At 37.0% G+C, this 24,905-nt stretch overlaps 1 protein-coding gene across 1 annotated transcript in view; it reads left to right on the top strand.

The window, feature by feature from the left end:
- The window catches only part of MPP7 (MAGUK p55 scaffold protein 7), a 110,315-nt gene that overhangs the window by 68,788 nt on the left and 16,622 nt on the right, over window positions 1-24,905 (top strand). Inside the window, exons 6-10 of the mRNA XM_075143982.1 lie at window positions 3,804-3,885; window positions 4,823-4,908; window positions 6,724-6,798; window positions 7,388-7,584; window positions 8,110-8,174. Coding sequence (XP_075000083.1) covers window positions 3,804-3,885; window positions 4,823-4,908; window positions 6,724-6,798; window positions 7,388-7,584; window positions 8,110-8,174 — 505 coding nt within the window. The remainder of the gene's footprint in view (window positions 1-3,803; window positions 3,886-4,822; window positions 4,909-6,723; window positions 6,799-7,387; window positions 7,585-8,109; window positions 8,175-24,905) is intronic.

Genomic DNA, 24,905 nt, shown 5'->3' with positions numbered 1-24,905 from the left:
GCAGCTCCAGAGAATGCACCATGCCATCTGTTTAAGATGCGTGCCTTAATGAAAGGCCGATTCATTCTCTGGAGCTGCCTATCTGTTTTCATTAACTATAGGAGGAGCCTAGACACCTAGCTTGAACTTAGATACCTGATTTCTATAGCTGAACTTGGTTAAAATGAGTTGTGGTGATTTAAAAGAGTCCTTTACATGTTTTGCCCATGCAGATCCTACAGCTCTTGCTTGCCTCTCACTCTGAGTCCCCATAGCTCGGTTCTTACTAGTGCATGAACCCAACTATTTTATAGGTGGGATTAATTTGGGCGTAGGGACAGCTTTAGTGTGCATAGTCTACATGTATGTGGGCATCAACTTTTAAATAACTCTTCACTATAAGGTAGGTAACTGATATTTCTATTTGCATTTTCAATAGAGAATGAGTTAAAATAAGGCTATTGAAGTACTTATTTGCATTCAACAGCTGCATATGCCTTTGTTTAACAGAAAGGTATGCAAAAATATTACTGATGTTTCAAACTCTCTTATTAATAATTTATTTTACAGGCTAGTCTTTCTTTCTTTAAAAATAAAGGCTTATAAGGTTTATATTCTGGAACCAGCAGATAAATGGATGAACTAATAAAGCTCACATTTGTGAAAACCCTGAGTGATGCTCACCAGTCAGTGTTACTACACTAAAATTGAAAAAAACAAAACAAAACAAAACCAACCCAAAAAACAGTGAAAGAGCCTTGCTGAAGGAGCTTGTATTATTTTTAGTGCTTTTGCATGGTATACCTTTAAACATTTTCTCAGTCTGATCACCATATGGCTCCCAAACTCCTTATTTTTCCCTTTAAAAGTATTTTAAACTGAGCTATGCTATTACATCTGTATATGTCTCATTTAGGGTAACTTACACTTTTGGCTAGCAACACTGAAAATATTTTCCAGCTCTCAAGGTCCAGTCTAACCTTCTTCCATTTTTAAAGCTCTAAATGAGGAGCTGCACTGCACATGTAACTGAAAGTACTGGAGCTGAACATCTCATAAGGAGAAATTCTTGCCAGATTATATATACCTCATAGTTTAAGCAGGGCTGGCAGCAGTACAAGAGAAGCTGCTTTTTCAGAAAATCAACTCTTTGGGTTTTCAAAAAGAAATCCACTTGTGTTTGATTTCTTTTTAAGTATTCTAAATTGGGAGGGAAGAAGAATTTTTTTTCTTTGTGTACTATAGGTACAGCAAAAACACATAAACTCAAATAGCGCTTTTCATGGTCTGCCCGTTCACTTTGAGTTTGCCATAAAGGAGTTACTGACAGTGAGCTAACTTGGGTTAAATAATTTCCCTGTAAATTCAAACTTGATTTTCTTCTGATAATTCCAGATAATTCCAAATTACCTGTTATCGTTAGGGGGGGCATCTTTCAAATCGGCTAATCTGCGCTAGGAATTCATTTTGTGCCAGCCCATTGGCAGTGATAATCGCATAAAGCACAAAGTGACCGTTCCACTTGGAGAAGAGCCTTATCGTTACTTCCAGATGCTGGCTGGGTCAATACTGTGGTCTTTGATCCCACACAAGCTTTTTTTAGGGTCTGTCTAAAAACAAGGTGAAGTACCAGTTTTCAGATATTAGCGTTAGGGCCTGGGGTAGCTGGGTGATCGCAGTGGAAGGCCGTCAGTCATTGCTTGCCTTTTGCATTCAGTGGAATTTAATAGTCTTGACTTCTAGGTCATAAAGCCTTTCTGTTCAAGGCTTTTTCTCTGATTAATTAGGAGAGCCTCTGTTTTATGTGGACAATATAGTGGAAATAGAAATATAGTCCTGTATTTATATTTGGCTCTAGCATCCTAATGCTGCTTTTTTCTTTTTTCTGAATATATCCATCAAAAAAATGTTTTGTACTTTTAAACAGGTGTAACTTTCCAGGTTTTAATAATAAACTTCAAATTAATAGCTGGTCAGAACTTAATATTGAGATATAGGCTTGTTTAATATTCCTAATGGTATGTAATTCTTTTTGCACAGAAGTCTAATCATGAGTTTTTAAAGTGTGATTAGCTGCAGCTAAATCTTTATCTTTTTGAAACTCTCGGACTCATTTGAAACTGTAATACAAACAAATGCTTACTGATACAATTACATTAAAAACAACACATAAGAATAAGGCTGGCTAATTGCAGAATTACTTTGCTTATGGATGGAATGTCATACTAATAAATTTAAGATGTAAAATAAAGTGCACAAACACAGCACATCAATTTTGCTGTGGGGTGCTGGCTACTGTTAAAGTTTCAGTCAAAGAGAATACTGTGTCGTGACTGTTTTAATTTTTCTCTATTTGCAATAAATGCAGCTTGCGTATAGTAAAATATAAATTAATCTCCCATTTTCGTCTTATGCTGTATTTCCATCTTATAGGCACAGGGAAAGGGAAACAAGTTTATTTACAGTCAGTAAAATTGTTAATTGTAGTAAAATGTCACCCCCATTATTTACTTGTACATATTTCAACTTCACATCCATGAAATACTTAAAAATTGAAGTAGTGATAAACATGATGTTCATGTTTAATCTAAACAAATACAGAAAGCTAGCTGTAAAAGCAATTTAGTTATTCAAGGAACTTTATAAAGTACTTTTGTACCTTACTTCAAGCACACCACTTCTCTGATGGAAGGAAATTCTAACCACTGTCTTTGACTAGACTGTTCATTCACTTATCAAAAATATGGAAATTTTCAGAAAATTGACTTACCTGCCAGAGTCCTAAACATCTCTGTTGATAACAAAGTTAGAGCTATCGCAGTAACTCACTACATTGATATGGCAAAGTACTCGTGTGCAGATAAAAAGCTGTTGGCCAGGAGGTGCTTTTTTTTGTGTTGTTTTTTAAAAATACTGGATCAAATAACCTTTTTGGTGGTGATTATACAGTACGACTTATCTAGCTAAAATCCCCCTCACTATTCTGTGGATTCTGCCTTCCAGAGCAGGGCCAGCGTTTCCCCCCTCACTCCTTCCCGTCTGCCTGAAGGGACTGGCACCGCGGCTCCGTGCCTCCGCTTCCCGTCCCCTCACTTGTCACTGCTGCTGCCTGCTGCTTCCCCATCACCTTGTGCCTCTTTTCAGCGCACCCTCACAGTTCTAGTTACAAAGGCATTTTTCTCATCTAGACAGCTGTTCGCTGGAAATTTAACTACATGATGTCATTTTACCTAAATGCCTTGCACTGTGTTTGTGTAATGTATGAAAACAGTCATGACTAACTCAGGAAATGTTCCCCTCCTCTGCATTTCTGTCCCTCGGGTATTCCAGGTGAGCCCTGCCGTGCAGAGGCATTTCTCAAATTTGTGTTTATTTATTGATAACGCTGGAAAGCAAAACTATGATCAGTGGTTACACAGGCAGTTCTGAGCATAAAGTGCAACTATTACGAACACGGATAAACTTTTTGTACCCATAGTATCTAACGTGGCCTGTTTTAATGCAGGAAAAACAGTTTATCAATTCTTAGTAATAGTTTAGTACAGTTTTAGCAACAGACTCAAGTAAGTTGAAAAGTAAACTTCTTATATCATTTGCCCAAACTGCATCAGTCACTTCTGAAGGGAAAAGAACTCACATTTTAATAAGATGGTAATAGAGCAACATATTTTGTATTTTCTTTTCATGAGCAAGTATCATTTCTGCCTTATTCACACATTGATCTAATGTGAACTTTTTGCAGTTTTACATAGCAAATTTTTTTCAGTGTAGTGAATTAAAATTATAATAAGATTAACCAAATAACTTTTTTTTTTTTTTTAAAGGGGGCTACTATTAAAAGGGATGAACATACTGGTGCAATTGTGGTGGCCAGGATAATGCGTGGAGGAGCTGCAGATAGAAGTGGTAAGGTGTTACTGTTTTCCACTAGCCATTCAAGTTCTATAACTCATAAAAAGATGAGATAAAATGGGAGCATTTTGTACACACGAAATACATCACTATCACAAACAAAAGTATTTGGCGTTTGGACAGCTTTCCAAAGTGGTATTTCAATACTGGTGAAAGTATTCATGCTGAATTTTTTTCCCTAATTCACTTGCAACCAGGTATCTTTGAGTTAGCAGATACAGGGTTTTTTTAAGATGTATCATGGTTTGTTTCCAGCTGAAGACATCCACTTTAGAAATGCTAGGATATGCCAAGATTACAACCTGCTGATGGAGGAACTCAGGATAGCTGAATTATTTTATATTAGTACATCCATTTGGAGTTTCAGCTGGTAATTCTCAAAATACTAGCACATCCTTGACTGCCATTGTTTAGTTTAGGATGTTCAAAATCTGAAAGAACTCAAGCAAGAGGTCCTGACTTATACTCTAAAGGGCCTTCTTTCATTGAAGAGAATCTAGGACAGCTGTTTCACACTTAGATGGGGTAATGGAGTAAATCTAGATATATATTTTTAAATTAGGAAGCATTTGTGCCACAAATTAGCACTCACAGCCTAAGTGATCTTTGCAGTACTTGCAGCTGTGTAGCAATAAGAAAGTAGTATGAGTAGAAAAAGAATTGGCACAGACGTTTTTCAAACATCTGCATAGAAGTCTGGAAAAGTCATAGAGAAATGGTACTAATTTTCATGAGGAAGGAAGGGAGATGAGTAAACCAACCATCTCAAACTTATCTGTGAGCACAGTAGCTGTTGTTGTGTTCACTATATATTCCTGCTTTTAAGTTAGAGCTTAAAGTGGATGAACAAGGGAGAAAAAAGCTGCATGTTAATGGCATTTTTTGTATAATACGTAGCTACCACTTAACAACTCCACTTTGCCTTCTGTAGGTCTTATTCACGTTGGTGATGAACTGAGGGAAGTCAATGGGATTCCCGTAGATGATAAAAAGCCTGAAGAAATAATACACATTTTGGTAAATACCAAACATTTTAGAATTAATTTAGGGGAGTCAAGAAAAAATAATTAGATTTACAATTTCTGGTGTATTTCTTAAAAAAAGTATATTCTACAATAATGCCATTTCTTCCAGTGCCATCATCTACAAACCTCTATTTCCTTTCTCTTAAAGAATGATTTTCCATACATCACATATATATGCAATTACAGATTACTTGTAAAGAGTTAATGACAGTAATATGGCTATAACTATGTTGCAGACCTCAATGTATAATCTACAGTTTTTAAGGCACACCATGATCTATTGAATTCAAACTATTTTAAATGTATTCATTACTAACGCGTTAACTCCATGTTAAAATTAATTCATAATACATGTACTTGATAGAATAAACTAACTGGTATATTAAGATTATATTTTATATTGATTTTCAGTATGTAGCCGTATATATGATTATGTTTGCACTCCTCTGAACTGCGCGATCTCTAAAGCCAGCCTAATTATTCACTTACGGAGCAGTATTGCAAATTAAGTCATTTAGACTTTCTCAGAAATATTTAATACTTTTACAGCAAAGAAACCAATGAGGGTCATGACAGCTCTTTAAATTCAGGTGTAGGCGTTTCTATACACATAAATACCTTGCTGTCCTGCTGAATTGAGTGGCTGTCTCACAGTTTTGGTTCAATAACCGAGATGATTCATTTCAAGTGTTAGCCCGCTGATATTCATATTTGCTTTCTGGTCTTGTGTTCCCTACAGAAACATATTTTCCTGCAAAAATTAATATTTAAAAATCTCTAGAAACACAACAGCACTAGAAAAGGTGTGAACAATTTCCCCATTTACCTCCTCGAGGTACAATATAAACATCAAAAGCTAGTTAGAGCGTGTTTCAAAAGTAACAGAATTATTGATTCCAGTCCTACGGCTGGTGAAATAGGAACTTGGCTGCTGCTTGTCAAACAGTGAGCTCTTGGATCTCAGACATGCCGGCAGAAGTATGTCTCGCTTGGTAGTGGACAGGCCTGTTTCCATTTTGCTTAAATCGTTGGCTGGCTGTTGCACTCTGCTAGTTTTATGAAACTTGTCGGCTGCATGCAATAGTAGCAGAGGCTCCAGCTGATTAGCACTTCCTTCAATAGCAAAATGTCACTGAGGCAGTGGGAATATATTGTGGTTAATAAGTAAAATGCAGCCAGACACACTTTAAGAGGGATATAGGGAAAGATGAATGGATGAGGTGGTTGATGATGGCTAACTTGTTTTAAGATTTATAGTGGAGGGGTTTTTTTCCATTTAGTACACGTAGTCTATTCAAAAATGTTTTTCTTTTCTAGTTTCTTAAAGTTGCCAAAAGAATAAATCCCCCCCAATAGTTTTATATGATAAATATGGCACAAGCCTGTTTGAATTTTTCTATCAGTTTTTTTTTGAAAAATGAAATGTTAGTTGGATTTTTCCAGGGATGTCCAAACTGTGCCAGGAGTCCAACGGTTGCTTCTAATATATATACGTTTTAGCTGTAGCATTTGCTCCTGCTTTCAGTGCAGAAGTGGGACCTCTGAAACATGCAGGTCCTAGTTTTTAACAGTCCGTCTCTGCCCACCAGTGAAGCAAATAAAACTGAGCATTTCAAGTGGGTATTTTAATCTTTGCAGTGCAGAGTTTGGTATGGTGAAGCTGTCAAAGTCCATGGATCATGCTTGGGAGAGGATAGATTCATTATATTTAAATATTTTTAAATTAATTTGAATTTCTTTTCCTTTTAAGATTTCTTTGAAATGTACAGCTTAATTCTCGGTGCTTTTTCTTTTCGATGTTCACCAGGCTCAGTCTCAAGGAGCAATTACATTTAAAATTATACCCAGTGTGAAGGAAGAAATGCCAGTGAAGGAAGGCAAGGTAGGCAAGACTATTTCAGAAGCTATTGCAGTAGCTGTTATGCTGAGGATATATATTGTTTGCTTGGATGACAGAACCAAGAATGTGATTTTTCTAATGTGACAATGTGTAGCGCGCTGTACACTTCAATACAAGTGGGTAGGCCCTAACTCTACAGCCATGAAGTTGACACCGGTAGTATTCAGTCTTCTGCGAGGACCTGGCTTGCTTCCTAGTACTCCTTTTCTTCCATTGTACACTGGGTAGAAGACCCTTGATAGCACCTTGGTTCAAAAGTATTTTCTCTTCTGTTCCCGGTATGGGCACACTATTCATCTGCCAAGTCCTATTTGCCTTGGGTTTTGTATAAATTTTTTTTTTTTTTAAAAATCCCCTTCTACATTGGGATTGCGGTTGCAGACGCAATGAATTTAACATTCCCTTATGAACTTCTAATGTTAGGCATCCATAAGGATGTTTTACAGCAGTAAATGTTTATTGCTTTTCATTATTTAGTTCAATGGTTTTGAACAGTAAAAGCAAAAAAGGGAAATACCTTTGGAATACATTTAATATTTTGATTCTAAAGATAAAACACGGTTTGTTTCAGATGTTTATCAGAGCTCTATTTGACTATGAACCTAATGAGGATAAAGCAATTCCTTGTAAAGAAGCTGGACTTGCTTTCAGAAAAGGAGATATCCTTCAGATCATGAGCCAGGATGATGCAACCTGGTGGCAGGCCAAACACGAAGGTGATGCCAATCCCAGAGCAGGCTTGATCCCTTCAAAGCATTTCCAGGAGAGGTGAGCTACTGAGAAGCATAGTTTCACTATTTTTTGTAGTAAGAGAAGACACTTATTTGCCGAGTTGTTAAGTTAGCATAGTTGTCATATGTAATGCTCATAGATTACATGGGTATGAAAAACCTGCATTTGCAGCAAGACAACTGAACTTGGAAACCTGTTGCTGAAATGCTTTGGATTTCCTTATTTGTCTGGCTAGAATTAATAATGACAAAAACTGATAGGATAATGCTGATCCAGATTGAAAGAAAAAACATATGGAAAATAGCACATCAGTATCTGTATTCACACTGATGTACTATGCAGAAATAAGAACTGCAGCAGGTTTTGGAGAGCTTGCAAAAATTTGAGGCTGAGGATTTAATTTTTTAGATTGTGAATAGATTGCATTGTTTTAAGTTAATTTCTTACAAAATCTTCTGTATATTTTGCAATAGTCTCATGATGTTAAGTGTTTATTAATCCCAATCTTGCAGTGAAAACTGAGGACTTTGTGTCTTTCCCCTACCACCTCCCATTTTATAGGAGATTTGCACTAAGAAGACCAGAAGTGCAGATTCAGCCACTGAAAATTTCTAACAGAAAATCATGTAAGTTTGTTAAGCTGGAATAGAAATCCTACTCCTGATCTCTAACTGTATAAAATAGCAGTTTGTTTCAGCCCTGTGACTGCAGAATTCATTTCTCCTGGGCACAATAGCTTCTTGATCACATTGAATCAGTAGGAAAATAAATGTAAGAGCTGAAATTAACAGCTTTAAAAGCAGCTAACAATTTTTCCCAACCCTCTGTCTTTGTTTTTGAAGCACCGAGCCCAATTAATGTTTTGATATATAATATTTCAAAGGTTGAAGAGTGTTCTTTTCCCGTTGAAATAGTACAGAATTGGCTCAACAGTTTATATAATTTGGACTGCATCGATACAGTGAAATTTATATTGAGAGTGAGATAGAAGATCGGATAATCTCCCCTTCTCTCTCCCATATAGCTGGTGATTTTTTGTGTCCTATGAAGCAGCACAAATTTTTAAAAGTCAGGATATTCAGTTCTTTGACAGGCTTTTACAGAACCACTTCTTACTGTTTTTTAAACAAATTCATTCTTAATAGTGTCTGCTTTTAAATACGGTAGTTGCACAATATAAGAAAAATAAGCTCTAAGAAAGCGCATACATCGAAACAAATATTTTCTTTCCACTGGAATTTACATCAACATCTGTTTTAAGTATTATTGCATATTTTACTTGACCTGTTATTTCTTTCAGTTGTACAGTCTCATAACAAAGTGAGTACAATGTAAGAAACTATCATGCTTCAGTAGGATCTAAATCTTAAATACAAACATGTTTGTGAGTTCAACTAGAAATATTCAGAAACTGAATTTCCAACCATCTTTCATTCTTTAACATTAAAACAAAAAGTATGGATACTATGGCAAACAGTGGATGCTGGCACACTAGTGCAAAACTAAATGCTTTTAACTTTAAAAATTCTCACCAAAGTTTCTGTTGCAATTTTCCTAACTCCTTGCGATAGCTTTTGTTTTCTGAAGTTTGACAATTACTGTTAGTTTTCTAATAACATGCATTTTCTATCTTTCATTCCATTTCACTATTTGATTGTGTGCCTAATGCTATTGTTAACTCCAAAGCCCTTGATTAGCTGTGTAATTACAATAACAGACTATATGATTGCACTATAGCTTTTCTAATTTACATAGATCTTAGAAACAAAGAGGAGCTCCTCCAGCTTGTAGTAAATCTGTTGTTTTTCTAGGTTCTAGGTTAAGTTGCTCTGCCCCAGTTTTGGAAAAGTGTCTGATCCCAGGGTATAGCTATTTCTCTCTGTCCCCTATTCTTGAATCTGGATAATACCCTCAACAAGAGCCTTCCATTAATGTGGCACTGGTGCTTTTGAAGAGGTAAATCAGCTGCTGCCGCAAAACTGCATGATTCCTTTTGTAATGGACTGCATCTTTTTAGTGACCTTCAAGTGAAAGGTTTTACAAGATGCATCTCACCCTCAAATAGGCAGCCTGAACTTGATTGGGAATTACCAAAATTACAACCCAAAGAAGACCCACAGTACGATGTCTACTATTGTTGTCTCTGTTGACTCCACTGACTTTGCCTTAACTAGCTTAAACAAGGGAGAAGAGTTCCTCTCTTCCTCCCCTTTCCTTTAAAACATGACAGAGCCTTAGGGTCAAGCAGTATGCCTATAATCATTCTCATTTAGACTTTCTTTAAACAAAGCAAGGTCCCGCTAAATACGCTCTAAAAGGCAATGGTGCCTCTTGAAGGAGGAAAGACTGCAGAGTAATGTAGGTTTGTCATTTTCTCTCTTCCCCATTTCTTAGGACAATCTGCTGCTACTTCTGCCAGATTTCCAGGGGAAGAGGGGAAGTGCTGTTCTGAGTAGAGGTCCATCCCTTCATTGAAAGACTAAATATGTTTTTAGTGCTGGGAGGGAATTCAGATTCTTCACAGAGGAGGCATTTTAAGGACCAGAATTCAGCTATAGAAAAAATGTTGCGACTAGGATGTTGCTCAAGTTGCTCACAGGAAAACCTTCCACTTGCTTGGCTTTTCAAGAAGTTTCCACATAAGCTGGGAAACTCCGTGCCTGTGTGGTCTTTCTAAAGTTAGGCAGCTTTTTCATGTTACCAAGCACGGCAGTGAAGCCGTGAGATGTGGAGACCGTGTCTGTATTTGTGCAGAGCAATCACTTTGCCAGAATTGGGAGATGCTGAATGAACAACATACTGCCAATATCGGAAACATGTAAGGAAGGTGACATAGAAAACAGAAAATTGGAAAGGACTGCTGGGTCTGATTTCTTCAGCCCTTTTCTGTATTGTGGGGTACAGCCCACTGATTATTGTCCTCTAAAGTTTTATTTAACCAGTTCCCATGTAAGGAGGTAATGCTTGACTTTGTCTGATTCTTTTTTAATCCTGTACTACAGGCCTTCAGCTTGATATAGGGTTCTCCAATATTTGGAAGGGTAGTTGTGTCGGGGAATGCTCTGTAGATCTTCCTGAACTAGCTGTATATTGAGAGGTTGCTTGCTGTTGCCGTTGATCCCATCCAATCATATGACCTGAATTTCCTTAGCAGTTTGGAGGGAAAGGGCAATTTGCCAGCTGATACTCTTATAGCTTCCCAAAGACGAAAACCTGTTGACTTCAACAGAGCTGCTAATAAAAGTCCCTTTCCTGACAGGACTGGGAGTTGCACTAGGAAGCTGTCTTGAGACATGGTAAGTAGCACTAGATGTCGGCGTGCTCTGTTCAGTCAACTCATTCCACAGATCCCATGTTCTGTAACGAGGAAGAAACCTGGGTACTTGCCTTTGTTTTTAATGGGGAGGATCAAGGAGAAATACTCTATTTTCTTGGATACCAAGAAAATGTGAGTCAGCTCTGGTTTCTTAGGTGGGCTTCCAGGGTAGTAGTGTCATTCTACTTGAAAATTAATCTAAAAATTAGTCAAAATCATATAACATATGAGAACTTCTTTTTTTCCTCTCTTCTCAAGCCAGTTCTGGAACTGGGAAGGACTGTTGTATTTGTCTAGATAAAGAGCAGTCTGAAACATAGTCAATAGCTGTATTCATAGTAACATTAACATCCATCAGAATTTGCTTTGCTAATTAAGTATGTTTCAAAACCTGCGAGGAGCTAGATTGAGTTACTTTTGTGAAGCCTTCTTTATATTTCCAATTTTAAATTTTTTATACTTTTCAGCATAGCAATGCATGTTGTGTAAAGTTGTTAATCTGTACACATATTTGTGTCTCATAAATTTGGAAGCAAAAAAGTGGGCTTTTTTGCTGATGCTGTCCATGCTTGTATGTATACACATGTCAAGGAAAGGGAGTAAAGGATATTTTCCAAGGAACTTTTTCAGAAAGAATTATTTGCACTGAAAACAACAGAAACCCAACCTTAATTCTAAACTATTAAAAGGATCAGTTTATAATGGAAATGCCAATTCTTAGTTTCACTTTCATAGCCAAGTCAACTTGTTTCATTGTGTCTATGTGTAAAGTGAATCTAAGTAAAAGTAAATGTTTTAGCTTTGTGGAAGATACATACATACGCATCTCCCAGAATTTAGCTATTTTCTTGAAAGAGATAAGAGAACCTTTGTCACATTGCACCAGTCAAAGTGAAAAATCTTTAACATGTGTAACTGGAGGAGGGGACAAAACAATGTACATTCCATATGGAAAGGTAAGTGAAGTCACACTTCTTCATTTGGAAATGGAGAGGATGCATAGTTTGATGGTACCTGGGTGTAAGGTGCCAGGAAATTTATAATATAGATGGACCCTACGCTGACAAGAGATGATTTTACATTGAGAGGAAGACCCGAAAAAGTAAGAATAAAGAAATAAAGGGAAAAGGAGGGAAGTGAAATTTCGTGTTGAGGATGAAGAGAAGGAGAAAGTATTGCAACAAGGGCAATGGAAGAACAGATGGACAAAAGCTGCCCGTAAACCCCATTAGGCAAAACCCCACTTAGGATGGGCTTTGAAGTTATTAAATTAGTGCAATTAACAGTATTATGCAAGAGCATTACTATAGTCAGTATTTGCACTATAGTTGTTTCTTTATTCCATTGAAATCAAACACTAACATATTTCTTTTGTTAAAGATTTTGAAATGGTGAATGCAAAAATTACTAATATAAACTCTGACCTGTTTTGGTTTTTTATTATTGGTAGAAAACCTCAATAAGTTCAACATTAATATTTGATAAGTTTTAAAAGCATGCAATAAGTGGCAGTTAGATGTACTGACCTGCTGACAAGATTGATAGTGCTACTTCCCAGGCTCTGAGTTAGTGCAGAAATGATGGAGGGATACCAAACCTCTCAAGTATTGAGAAAAACGCTGAAAATGCTTAACAGCAATGCCTTTTCAGCAAAAAGCAGTATTGCTTGTGCATTAATACTGTGGGAAAATTATACTGGGGAAAAATGATAGGAAGAAGCAGCATAGAGAAGAAAATAGGAAAATGGAATGAAAGTAAAGGATTAGAGATGCATGAGATCGTGTGAGTAGGACTACCCCTCCGCATGCTGGGACGGTGAACGTGCAGTGTACTTGATGTGGGGTGTGAGGGAGCCCTGTGGGGTGCAGAGGGAGGTACAGTACATGTACCTGGCTGCATGCATCAGCTTTGGTGTGTCTGAGCTCGTGAGCCATGGCTGATGCCAGCTACGCAGAAACCTGCTTACCTGGTATTCCTCAATAATACTTAACAGCATTCCTGGCTGTAGGAGGTTATAGAATCATAGAATCATACAGGTTGGAAAAGACCTCTAAGATCATCGTGTCCAACCATCAACCCAACACACCATGTCCACTAAACCATGTCCCTAAGGGCCTCATCTACACGTCTTTTAAATACCTCCAGGGATGGTGACTCCACCACTTCCCTGGGCAGCCTGTTCCAAGGCCTGACCACTCTTTCAGTAAAGAAATTTCTCCTAATGTCCAATCTAAACCTCCCTTGGTGCAACTTGAGGCCATTTCCTCTCGTCCTATTGCTAGTTACTTGGCAGAAGAGACCAACACCCACCTCGCTACAACCTCCTTTCAGGTAGTTGTAGAGCGCGATGAGGTCTCCCCTCAGCCTCCTCTTCTCCAGACTAAACAACCCCAGTTTCCTCAGCCGCTCCTCACAAGACTTGTGCTCCAGGCCCTTCACCAGCTTCGTTGCCCTCCTCTGGACACGCTCCAGCACCTCCATGTCCTTCTTGTAGTGAGGGGCCCAAAACTGAACACAGGATTCGAGGTGCGGCCTCACCAGTGCCGAGTACAGGGGCACGATCACCTCCCTGCTCCTGCTGGCCACACTGTTTCTGATACAGGCCAGGATGCCATTGGCCTTCTTGGCCACCTGGGCACACTGCTGGCTCATGTTCAGCCGGCTGTCAACCAGCACCCCCAGGTCCTTTTCCTCCGGGCAGCTTTCCAGCCACTCTTCCCCAAGCCTGCAGCGTTGCCTGGGGTTGTTGTGGCCAAAGTGCAGGACCCGGCACTTGGCCTTGTTGAACCTCATACAGTTGGCCTCGGCCCATCGATCCAGCCTGTCCAGGTCCCTCTGCAGAGCCTTCCTACCCTCCAGCAGATCAACACTCCCGCCCAGCTTGGTGTCGTCTGCAAACTGACTGAGGGAGCACTCGATCCCCTCGTCCAGATCGTTGATACAGATATTGAACAGGACCGGCCCCAGTACTGAGCCCTGGGGAACACCGCTCGTGACCGGCCGCCAACTTATCTTAGCTTGGGCACAACTTTGTAGCCAGAGTTGGTTCTGTGAGTTCTCCCATCACTGCATCCCGGCTAATTAGGAGTGACGTGAGACTCAGTAAGGGGAAGAATTAATAGTTCCCAGTCCGTTAACTTGAATACAAAGACTACTCATGCTCTGACTGTAATAGTCACTGCCAACAAACATGGTCATTCTTGCATTTGTAGCTTACTTTATTTTGTAGATAAAACACTGATCACCTATTTTTATGAGGAAAAAAAGTAAATTTCTTTGAATAACAACCAAATAACTTACTGTTCTGCAGTTGTTATAAACTACAATAATCGGCCAAGACATTATATTCCTTCAGCATAATTTTGCTTTCACAGTGGTTACTGTGTTTATTCTTATGTTATATATGTGTTGTCTCTGGTATGAAAATTAGTGGTAACTTTATATTTTATACTAGTGTAGCCTGTAACTTCTGTTAACTTGTGCAGCACGTGCATATGTGTATATCCATACTCTGCGTGTATAGTTATATATAAATATGTATATGTATGTAGCATATATGACAGAGCTGCTCAGAGATGTCTTTTCCTTGAAAATACATTTGTTCTGTATATTTAATGCTAAATGTAAATACTTACTGTGGCAAAGCCATTATCATATAGTTTTTCTAGGGCTTAAAGCCCATTTTACTTTCAATTTTGATTTACCATATGTGATTGGCATTGTATGAGCAAGAGGAAATATTTAACTGCAGCCAAATGGTGTTCATTCAAACAAGATGTAACCCAGTTTATCCACAGATGAGTGTCTTGTGAATTGAAGATTGTGTTCTGCCAACAAAAGAATTTAAACAGGCTAAAAGAATGAATGCTTTGTACCACTTGTATTTGAAGACCAAACATTTAGGATAAATGTATAGTAGGACTCTCTTGCTTGTTATAATTGCTGCACAATCTTAGCTCTGCCTTTCTTCTCAGTATTTTTCCGTGTTCATATTTGAAAGTTGATTGCCCCCCTGCATGTAGTTATGAGTAAACACAAAAGATAAACCAGACCTGTAGAGTTAAATTAGCACATTAGCATCTTTGTTCAGAAGTCTACGGTCCTTACAAATATTAACTTCCTCCTAAACACAGAGAAATTAAGGAAACCTGAAGCTGGATGATATTTGAGTCAAGGTCACATGAGACAGAAGTGGAAATGGATCTCATAAACTCTTGCTCTGTCCTTCACCGCAAGACTATCCTTCTTCATTTTCCAAATTATCTTGGTAGAGATACTGTTATCTGATGATGTTAATTAGATCACCTTAAATTTCCTATAGCATGGATGTATGTATCGTTATATCTAAAAACCCCTATAAGATAGAAAAACTGCAAAACAGTATAAATGTCAATTGTTATGTGGGGCTGTTCATCACTAAAAAATCAGGAGTGTTTAATGTATTCACTGTAATGCAGATAGTTGTACGTCACAGTTTTTTGCTTACAAGAGTGAAATAGAGTTTAAGGAATAATGTAACTTGCCTGTGATACGAAACTAGAACAGAGCAGTTGGATCGAATTTTAGACTGAGAAGCATTTAGGTAAGATTGATGGAAATATTGTTGAAAGTCAGCAAAAGTTAAAAATTTTAATCTGGTGCTGGACTGTTGCAAAGAGTTGAGGAAATTCCTGGAGCGGCACTGGTTTTGAGCTTCATAAGCAATATAATTTAGGTGAGGCCCCCAAAATAAAATCTAAATATATTTAAGTTAAAATACATACAAAAATACAGTGTATGTGATACTGGTTTGCGTTGTTATAGTTTAGCATATTGGCTACGCTGAAATCTTTCTAAAATGAATAAAAACACCTACTTCCTAAGCTTCCATTGCGCTTATGTTTCCTATTTCTTTTTCCCATTTATGTCTTGGTACTGCTTTGTTGTTGTTTCATGAGCCTGTTCCATGACTATTTTCTTTGTAACTTCCTCTCCCTTCTTATCACACTACATTTATTTGATCATATTTCTTCTTTTCTCAATGTCTTATTTGTTCCACGTTGCGTTATGGTTTTTTTTCATTTGTTACTGCTTTTATTTTCCTGCTTCCCATCAGATTTCCTCCTCTTTACTCTCTGTCCTCTTTTAGTCCCTTATTTGTTCCTTTCAGATAAACACCTCTATTTCCTCTCTCACCCTGCTTTAATTTAGTAAAACTATATTGGCCTGAAAAGATCTACCTCAATTTTCCATGTCTCTAAACTTCGAAACTTCAGGCAGGTACCTGCACATGTCTGCTGCATGTGTACAACTGCTTCAGGCAGACAGAGCTCGGTTAGTTAGCGGTGAATCACAATACAAAGTTTCCTGGCAAATAACCTCTGGCTTTACTAGGACAGGCAGTAGCCCTGGTAAAATTCCTGGTAAAGTTCAAATTGGGACCTACATGTTGATGACTGTTTCATAGCTGCGTGAAGCTATGAAGACCCGCTGATTTCCCACATCTTTTCATTATAGACTGTTATGTTCAACCTTAGGAGTAGTCCAAGAAAGCCAAGAGCAGTATTAAGAAAGAAGATTTTTAACAAAGCACAAAAAGTTCAAAACTCCTTCACTTTATCTCAGCATTAAACCTCAACTTGCAGACATTTTGGCTTGTGCTCTCTGGCATCAGCTGGCTCACTTGGGAATCCTAACATCTTTAATGTATAGCATCAATGGATAAGACTGTTGCCTTTCCTAGCAGGGGTAGCCCAGAAGCCTGTGTTCCCTTCAGCTGTTCTCAGCTCTGCTGCTGTAGCTCCACCATCTCCCATACCTACAGGTCAACCGAAGTGGTCAGGGTTGAGTGAGTGTATACCTGGGTGTATATACAGAACTCTTTCTCCTGGTCCAGTCTTTCATGTTCATAGATGAGGACTTGTCTGTTTCCAATGATAAAATACCAAACAGAATACTGACTGAAAGTCATGGAAAACAGAAATATAGAAAAACTTGTCATACATATCAGGAAGTGTAAGAGGTCTCTTGGCACAGAGAAGGAGAAAGAAATAGTACTTGGAAGCCAGCCTGCCATCTAGGTCCAGCTTTAGGGCGTTTGTCGCTTCAAGAATTGGGAGCTTTTAAGGTCAGGAGAGGAAGAAGGATCCAGTGCTTTCACTCTTAACTCACAAAACTGTCGGCACTCTTTTAAGGCACCAGATGTGGTCAACCAAGCAGTGCTCACCTTAGAGGACTTTCCAGCCTACTAAAACCATATGGTCACCTCGAGTGCAGAAATAAACTTTAAATAGGATTCAGAGAAGTCTTCCAAATTAATATTTTAAAACATAAGTGCTCAGGAAAAAAGGTATGAAGAAATGATTCTGCAAAACAGTATTCTTCCCCTGGCAGAAAAGACTCTTGTATCCATTTCATGACATGAAAGGGGGAAAGGTCTTCTATGTAATCAGATAGGCAGGAGAGTTTCGACCTCGCCTTTGTTTGGTACATCAGTTACACATGAAAGATTTTAGAATATCTCTTGAGTAATTTCTTCACAATCTGAGGAAAGTCATGCTTTATGGAAACACTTTTGAAATATTTATATTTTAAGCATATTTATCCAGATTCCAAAGGAGATTTGAATAAGATGTAGATTGTAAAATCTCTATATAAATCTAGACCTTCGTATATAATATCTTTGTGAACAAAAATTCATTATATATATGTTGCTTTTCTGTGCAAGCCCAAAAATGATTGTAAAAATGTATGTTTTCCACTATCACAGAGGAAAAATTTATTGACTTACTATAGGTAAGCAGAAATTAAGTAGATGTATTATATGAGGATAGTGTCAGAGAAAAAATGACAGAGTATATAAATTCTTTCAGCATTTTTTCAGCTACAACTATAGACCTTAAAAAAAAATACAAAAAACGTCTCCAAAACCTAGCTCCAAGGGCAGTAGCAGTTGTTACTGTATGTGCAGAAAAATACTGAGATCATGTTCATGGTAGTGATTCTTCAAAATTCTAGGTTAAGACTGATTAAATGGAATTAACAAACTTTGCATTTAATATCAAAGAGACCTTCCATGGCAGCTGGGTAAGGTCATTGCTACCAAATGAATAGTGGAAGAATCTCATATAGGAAATTTAAAGTGCACATAATATTTCAATGTCTTTTTAGGTCCTTTTCTAACTGAGTGTAGTTAAACATGTAAGTTAAACTCAGTGCCGGTATGTTGGTATATGCCTCAATATAATAGGTGCTATCAAGAGGATTTTAGAGTAGCTTACATAGCTAAATTTTTTCCTATTTATGAAGTATTAAACAATAATACTTTGTTTTTTTGGCTGTTCTAAGATGAGGAAGCGGTTGAGTGTGGTAGGTGCATTTTTCTTCTTCAATTTAACTTTTCTTTCTTAAGTTATGTTTTCACTCCGTTTAATGATTTCCTTTCCTATTTTTCCTTTGTGCTTCTCAGAGGAAATTGAAGGTACATGTACAAAAGTTTCCCTGCATAGCCCAATAATTTTATTTAGAGAACATGTGTTTAGAATTAAATGGAATATAGTCCAACGTTTCTAAGAGATGTTATACATATAATGCTTTTATATTGCCACCAAATACATTGAATAATTTTTTAAAGTAGATAAAAATACCAGAATATTCCTAGTTGCTTCATGTAAAGATCAGTAATTTGGACTATTGTTTTAACCTGCTTTCTCTCTCTCTCTTAAACTTTTGGAAGATATGCATAGAAAAGTAGTATCATAAAATAATATTAGCAAAACTTGGGTGGGCTGGGTTGGAAGGAGATTGTTCCGACTTAATTACATGGCCATGAGAGGTCTTGCATTTCTAATTAATACTGACGAAGTATTTCTCTGAGATGGTAGAAAGTTCATCCATGTCGTATCATCATCACTGTTTTCCCTCTGAGTATAGCCAGTTACTGTTATGCTTGCAGCATATGTTAAAGTAATAGCAGCTGATCTCTTGGGTTTTTTTTATTTCTTTTTTACTTAAGAGGCCTTTGTTTATAAAGGCATTAGAAATTGTAGCTCATATTTTTGATCAAAGGGCCTCTGGCATGTAAAAATATACATTATAGCTATTTTATATCAAATGAGAGGATGTGTTTTTGATCAAAAACCTTTCTGTCTAATCCACTGAGCCAAAACTTAAAGCTAAAGTCTCATAATATATAATTTACAAAAAAAGCTTGATTTACATCAAATACGTTTTGCTTTCTTTTAAGTGGCATCATATTTTCTATTAACTGAGAAAGTGTGAATAACACAGTGTTAGAATTCTTTTTAGAATGTTTGCTGTCATCACAATTTTTGCTTGAAAAGGTAAAAAGATCAGTGTGCATGCTGCAAAATTCCAGAATATCTCCAGCTAAAATATAAAACAATAAATGTTGTTTTATGTTTTTAAGAAAATGGCTTATTGAAGGCTTTTTAATGCTATGCTTTGTACAGTTGTCATTTTTAAAGTAATTTCTTCTGTATTTTTTGCTGGGCTTCTAACTATTCTGCTTTATTTCTTGGCTCTTATTCTGTATGCTTTTACCCTTCGTCCAGAAGATGCTGAATGTGCTGGTCACAACAGTGGATCCTATCTAGGTGAGCAATTGGTTACAAAAGACAATTTCTTCCTTTCTTTCAGCTCCTTTTTCCTGGAACTACTGTGTCCACTTTGCTTTTGGGGGTAATCTGCATATAAATGTCCTTACTCTGCATGAGAAAAGCATGAATATTAAGGTTTTAAAAATGGCTCATTGGATTTGACATAAAGGGTTTACGTAGCGTACACCTTTATCTGCTTAAACATAAGCTTCTAAAATACTGGTTTGATTTTTAAGTCAAAATAAAAAATATATAATATTTTATTTATTTATATATATAATATATAAATTTGGGAAGAATATTGACTTTAAGGTACATTAAGTGAGCAATGTGTTTAATGAAACAAAAAGGTTACTGTATCGTGAAAAATTTGAGTAAGTCTTTAAAGACATTTTCAAGGTTTTATCTAAGTTTTGCTTACACTTTCTTTGTACGTGTCTATCTAACAATTTTGGGAGGATTCAATGAGGGTACAGAGCAAATTTGCAGGCACTGGTTCTTTTTCCACATTACAAAATAAAATAAGTCATAATAACTCAATAGCTTAAATTTAGCTTTAAAGCTCGTCTGAGCTCAATGTATCGTTGCGGGGAGGGGGGGAAAAGGAGGGGAAGGAGTCCTTTGGCTTCAGCTTCAAGATTCCAAATTTCAAACAAAAGTAACATTTAAAAAAGGTGAATGTTCCATGATATGTTTCAACTTTTTAATTTGTGCCATTTTAAAAGCTATGTAAAAATATTTTAGTTGAAACTGTCCGGAATTCCTGCCAGCTGAAGGCTGGCTGGAGCAGATTTTGTGGCAACGAGCCCTTTTCCCAAGGCTTTCATCCTCCTACTACTAGAGGAATGGGAAGAAACTTGTCAAAGTGCTTTAGTACATCTAAGCCACTGGGCTCACTGAAACACCCTCGACCAGTACTGTAAATTAGAGGTGGTTTTCATATTGCACTATACTGTTTTTAAATGTGGTATATAAACTACATCAGGAACACACAAACTATGTAATTGAAAGAACTTTGACTTCTTTCCAAAACCTTAGTGTGGTATAATTTCATCACGTATTTGTGGAACAAACGGTCATCTGATCATGCTGAAAATAAACTTCTTACCTTTGTTAGTTAATCAACTAAATTAATGTTGAATTGTAATTGTATTGAGAGATTGTAGTATGCTTGGAAAATGATATTTTGGATATGATTCCAGATGAACTGCATTTTCCTTATCAAATCTTCTCTTTGAAACAGAAAAGACCTTTTTTCCCCTTCTCCCCCATCTTTTTTTTCTGTCTGCAAATATAGATTGCATGAATTCTCAAGATCAGACTATCATGGTTTTGCAATCAGATCTTAGTGGGCTGATGCTTTATTTGAGAATGAAGGTGGCAAAACAGAATCGACCTTTTCCTGGTGCTGGAGCCCTTTCAGTATAGGGCTTTCTAGGAAGGAGGTGTCTTGTGGAAGAAGCTACTGTTGTCCCAGATGCAAAGAACAAAAAAATCAAGATGGAATGTAGTTTACTTAGGCAAAACTTTACAAAATTTATTGGAGAACTGCTGTACAGTGCAGGCAATGGTTTATCTCTTGAGAGCTTCCACGCGGTGGAGTGTGGCCATCGGTCCAGAGAATGGTACCTTCAGCCTTCTCATGCTGGGTCTGTGCTGTTGGAAATGATGTATCAGAGAGGAGAGCCAGAAGACAGAACAACAGGGAGAAAAAAAGACTTGTCTAAGGTTAGGACCAATTTTGGAGTAAGGACACAAGTATATTCACTGGTTGTGAATAGCTAGCTATTTGGTTTAGAAATTAGAGGTTCCTTGGAGCTCTTCACTAAGAATCGTTCATTAAAAATTATCCTCTCTTAAGATCAAGCAGGTAGGCTTTTGAAAGCTGATGTTATCACTCTTTCTCATGCACTCCAGTGTCTCCTCGTTTCACAAAACATTAGGAGCCCACTCCTATTCAGACACATTTAGGGTTGCTTTTCTCCTGAATTATTTTTTAGTTGTATTTTCTCAAGGAACAAACTGCTGTGGAAAAACTTTCTGGGCTGGACAAATGGCACTGCCTAACATGTAATAATTTGAACTAAACTTGCTGACCAGCTGCAGGGAGGACACAAAACTTTTACCTATGGGCTGTGCAAGATATAAAACTCAGGTAGTCTATAAGGTAAAGGGGTCCTAGGCAAAGACACTTATAAACCCTCTGTTACGTACATGGGAGCCAATACCATATCAAACTTCCTGCTTAGGTGGACTGGTCTGAGTATATATTCCTTCAACCCCAAGGGTAATGAAGGCCTTCAAAGATACTTTTTTTTCCTGCCTGTTGCTTTTTCGGAGAGTGGGAAAACAAGTATGTCTGATTTTTGAAAACAGCTTATTCTGAATCTCCACCTGTGTTTTGCAGTACTGTTTTTTGGAGTGAATCCTGAGCGTCTCAATTTTTCTGAATGTGCATGTTCTTGAAAGATGATAGACATGTATGGCACTCCTTGATTACTAAGTAACTAAGAATTTCTAGGCAAGTCTCTTCATTATTATAACACAAGGTCTTGATTAAACATACGACACTGAAAACAAAACCTAAAACATTGTCACTGAAGGGCTTCGGTCACACCAACATGTTCAGGGTGTTTTAGTGACACCCAATTAAATGCCTGTCTATATGTTGTAGCCTGTTACAAGAACAAGGGAGTCTGAGTTAGCTTAACCATTGATGAAGGAGTTGACCCGTATTACCTTGCATTTACAGCAGGTTGTATTCACACATATGAGCAGTTAGTATAAGGTAAGTTGAAGTATGGTAAATCGTTCCTGTGTCTAAATTCTAGAAGCAGTTTTCAAAGCATGGATACACCGGTTACTTCCTAAAACCAAAATGAATAACTCATGTTTCGTGCTGCTTTTGATAGTATGTAATCACATCAAGTGAACTACAACAATTCTAATATCAATTAGTGAATTTTCAGTCGATTTTATGGCTCGTTATGGGTTTAGGGCTCTGTATTTGTTGGCATTTCAATCTGTGAACCAGGATATTTTGTGAACATCTGACCCTCTCTGAAAGGATATGTACTTTAGACACACGAGGTGGTCATGAAGAGCAACAGAAGAGGCAGCTTTCAGAAAGCAGAATGTCTGTACCATCTGGGGTGAGGTCTTTTATGTCCAAGGTTATGCTGCTGTTAATTTGAACTCTCCCCTCTAAAGTGACTCGGATAAATTTCATGATTTTTTACCAAATTCTAATATTTAAGTCACAATATAGTATTGTATGTTTCTACAGTAATTTCCTGAGGAGTTGCTGGGGAGAACGTTAGGAGTTTGCCTTTGCCAAGCTTAAATTCTAGTTACATTACTTGAACCTTTATGAACATACAGTAAATATAGATGAATATCATCTGTTTACTATTCTCAATTTTGTCTTAAAAATCCAGACATAATCTAAATTTTTATTAACCCTGTCTAAATGTGCAAGCTGGGAATCAGTCCAGAAGCAAGCAGAGTAAGAAGTCTGCTTTGTGTTTGTGCAGTTCCTGTGTAACAATAGAAATACTCGGCATACGAGCCAGTATAAAAAAATGCCAATATTTGGTGGGAAAAAAAATCCAGAAATATCTAGTAAAAATATTGTATTCATACAAACCTAGATAATGACCATGGTGCCAAACTTGCTTTTGTCAGTAATATGAATACAAAAAGTACTTGCAAATGCATTTAGAAATAAACAGCATTTGTTCACTGCAAGATTTCTGTTCTGTAAGATTAGACTAAATTCAGTGAAGAATATACATAATTTAAACACATCCTTAAGCACTTGTTTTAATGAACAAGAAAATGAACAAAAGCATGTGTAAATGCTTTATAGCAATCTGGAGCCTTATTGGTGAATTTATGAAGCGTAGGTGAGTTTAAATTATAATATTTCCTGTTAGGGTAATTTCTCTGAATTTAAGAAATTAACTTTCTACTTTCATGAATATATTTAGATTTAAATTCACACAACCTGGTCGCAATCGTTTGTTCACTTCTTCTTTAGAATTCTATAATTAAATCTAAATAAGCACAGCTTTTTACATCAGCACCCTTTTAAAATATTTTAGGGGAGACAGGTTCATGCATTGCCTGTTTTCAGTTTGGATTTCTGTGTGAGGTCCAAGTGGATTTCTCTGTGTAAATGTAAGGATGTTGTTCTGACATGACCAAATTGCTAGTGGTTAAAAGAATAATCACACTTTTCTGCTACGGTTTTTTTTGTTCTTTTTCTTAGAGATGTAAGTAGGTTCTCTTGGATTGTTGTTGGGCCTTAATTAAGTTTATTAGTAGCGGCCTTTGATTTTTATTTCATGTTGAGAAGTGTTATAAGGTTTGGAGACATTTGTAGTTTGAGAACATTTGTTCTTCATATTTTCTTCCCAGCGGCTGTTGTTATTTCACCAAACTGTTACATTCCAGCAGTAGTTTATGGGTTTGCATGTTCAGTAGGCTTCTAGTCATGTAGCTGAATCCAGTGGGCTGGTGCAAGCTTCTCAGTGTTCAGAATTTTATGTTGCTTTAGTGACAGAATTTTCCCCTTTTATTTTATAGTCTGCATACTTGGCAACAGGTTAATCTCTGCTGATATCCATATTCCACAGACACTATAGCCTGCAGCTCCTTTCATATTCATTGAGGTTTATATTATCAAATATTCTGGGCAAGCAATGCTTTTTCCCTTTGTTCTTTAAAGGAATTTACTTTTAAGCTTAATCATTTTATAGAAACTTTATTTTTCTATTGCATATCAGTATTGGTTTTGGTTTTCCATAGTGATTTTCACTATATTTTTAATAATGCTTTATTGTTAATTTAAATATACAAAGTTTGTTTTTAACTTTCCTAAACTGTAAAATATGCAAACATTAGCAGAATATTTTCTTTTTCATAAATGTTTTTATTCCTTGCAAGTACAATGTTGTTTCAGTTCAGCTTAATCTTTTTGCACAGTCATAGCTGCCCAACTTACAATGCAATTATAAATGCAGAGTTCAATAAAAAATATTTATTAACAGTTCTTTATAAAATAGCTTCTGAAGGTAGTGAAGTTAAGCCACATATGTGAGGATATATAATGGCAGATGTGAGAGAGGGAGAATCATGTTTCCAGGAATGCAGTAGCAGTATCATAAAAATGTTGGATATATTTGAAACACTCTCATCCTTTCGCTCTGTACTGTACGTTTTCCTTGGTTTTGAAAGCTGCTTAAAGTAAGCTTTCTTGGGTTTCTCTGTAGGGCTATTCACATGTGCTTTGAGGAACAGTTAAAACAACTTTCAAATTGACAATAGTCTTAAAGTGGCAAAGCAATCAGCATATCACAGGTTTTTAATATTCAGTAGTTCTACAGAGCGTCTTCACCAGCAGTCTGCAGAGAAACCAGCCATACTGGAAATCTGCTTCGTTA

The sequence above is a fragment of the Calonectris borealis genome, chromosome 2, assembly GCF_964195595.1.
Source record: "Calonectris borealis chromosome 2, bCalBor7.hap1.2, whole genome shotgun sequence".
Taxonomy (NCBI): Eukaryota; Metazoa; Chordata; class Aves; order Procellariiformes; family Procellariidae; genus Calonectris; species Calonectris borealis.
The sequence above is the reverse complement of the archived record's forward strand: the minus strand, read 5'-3'. Positions and strand labels throughout refer to the sequence as shown.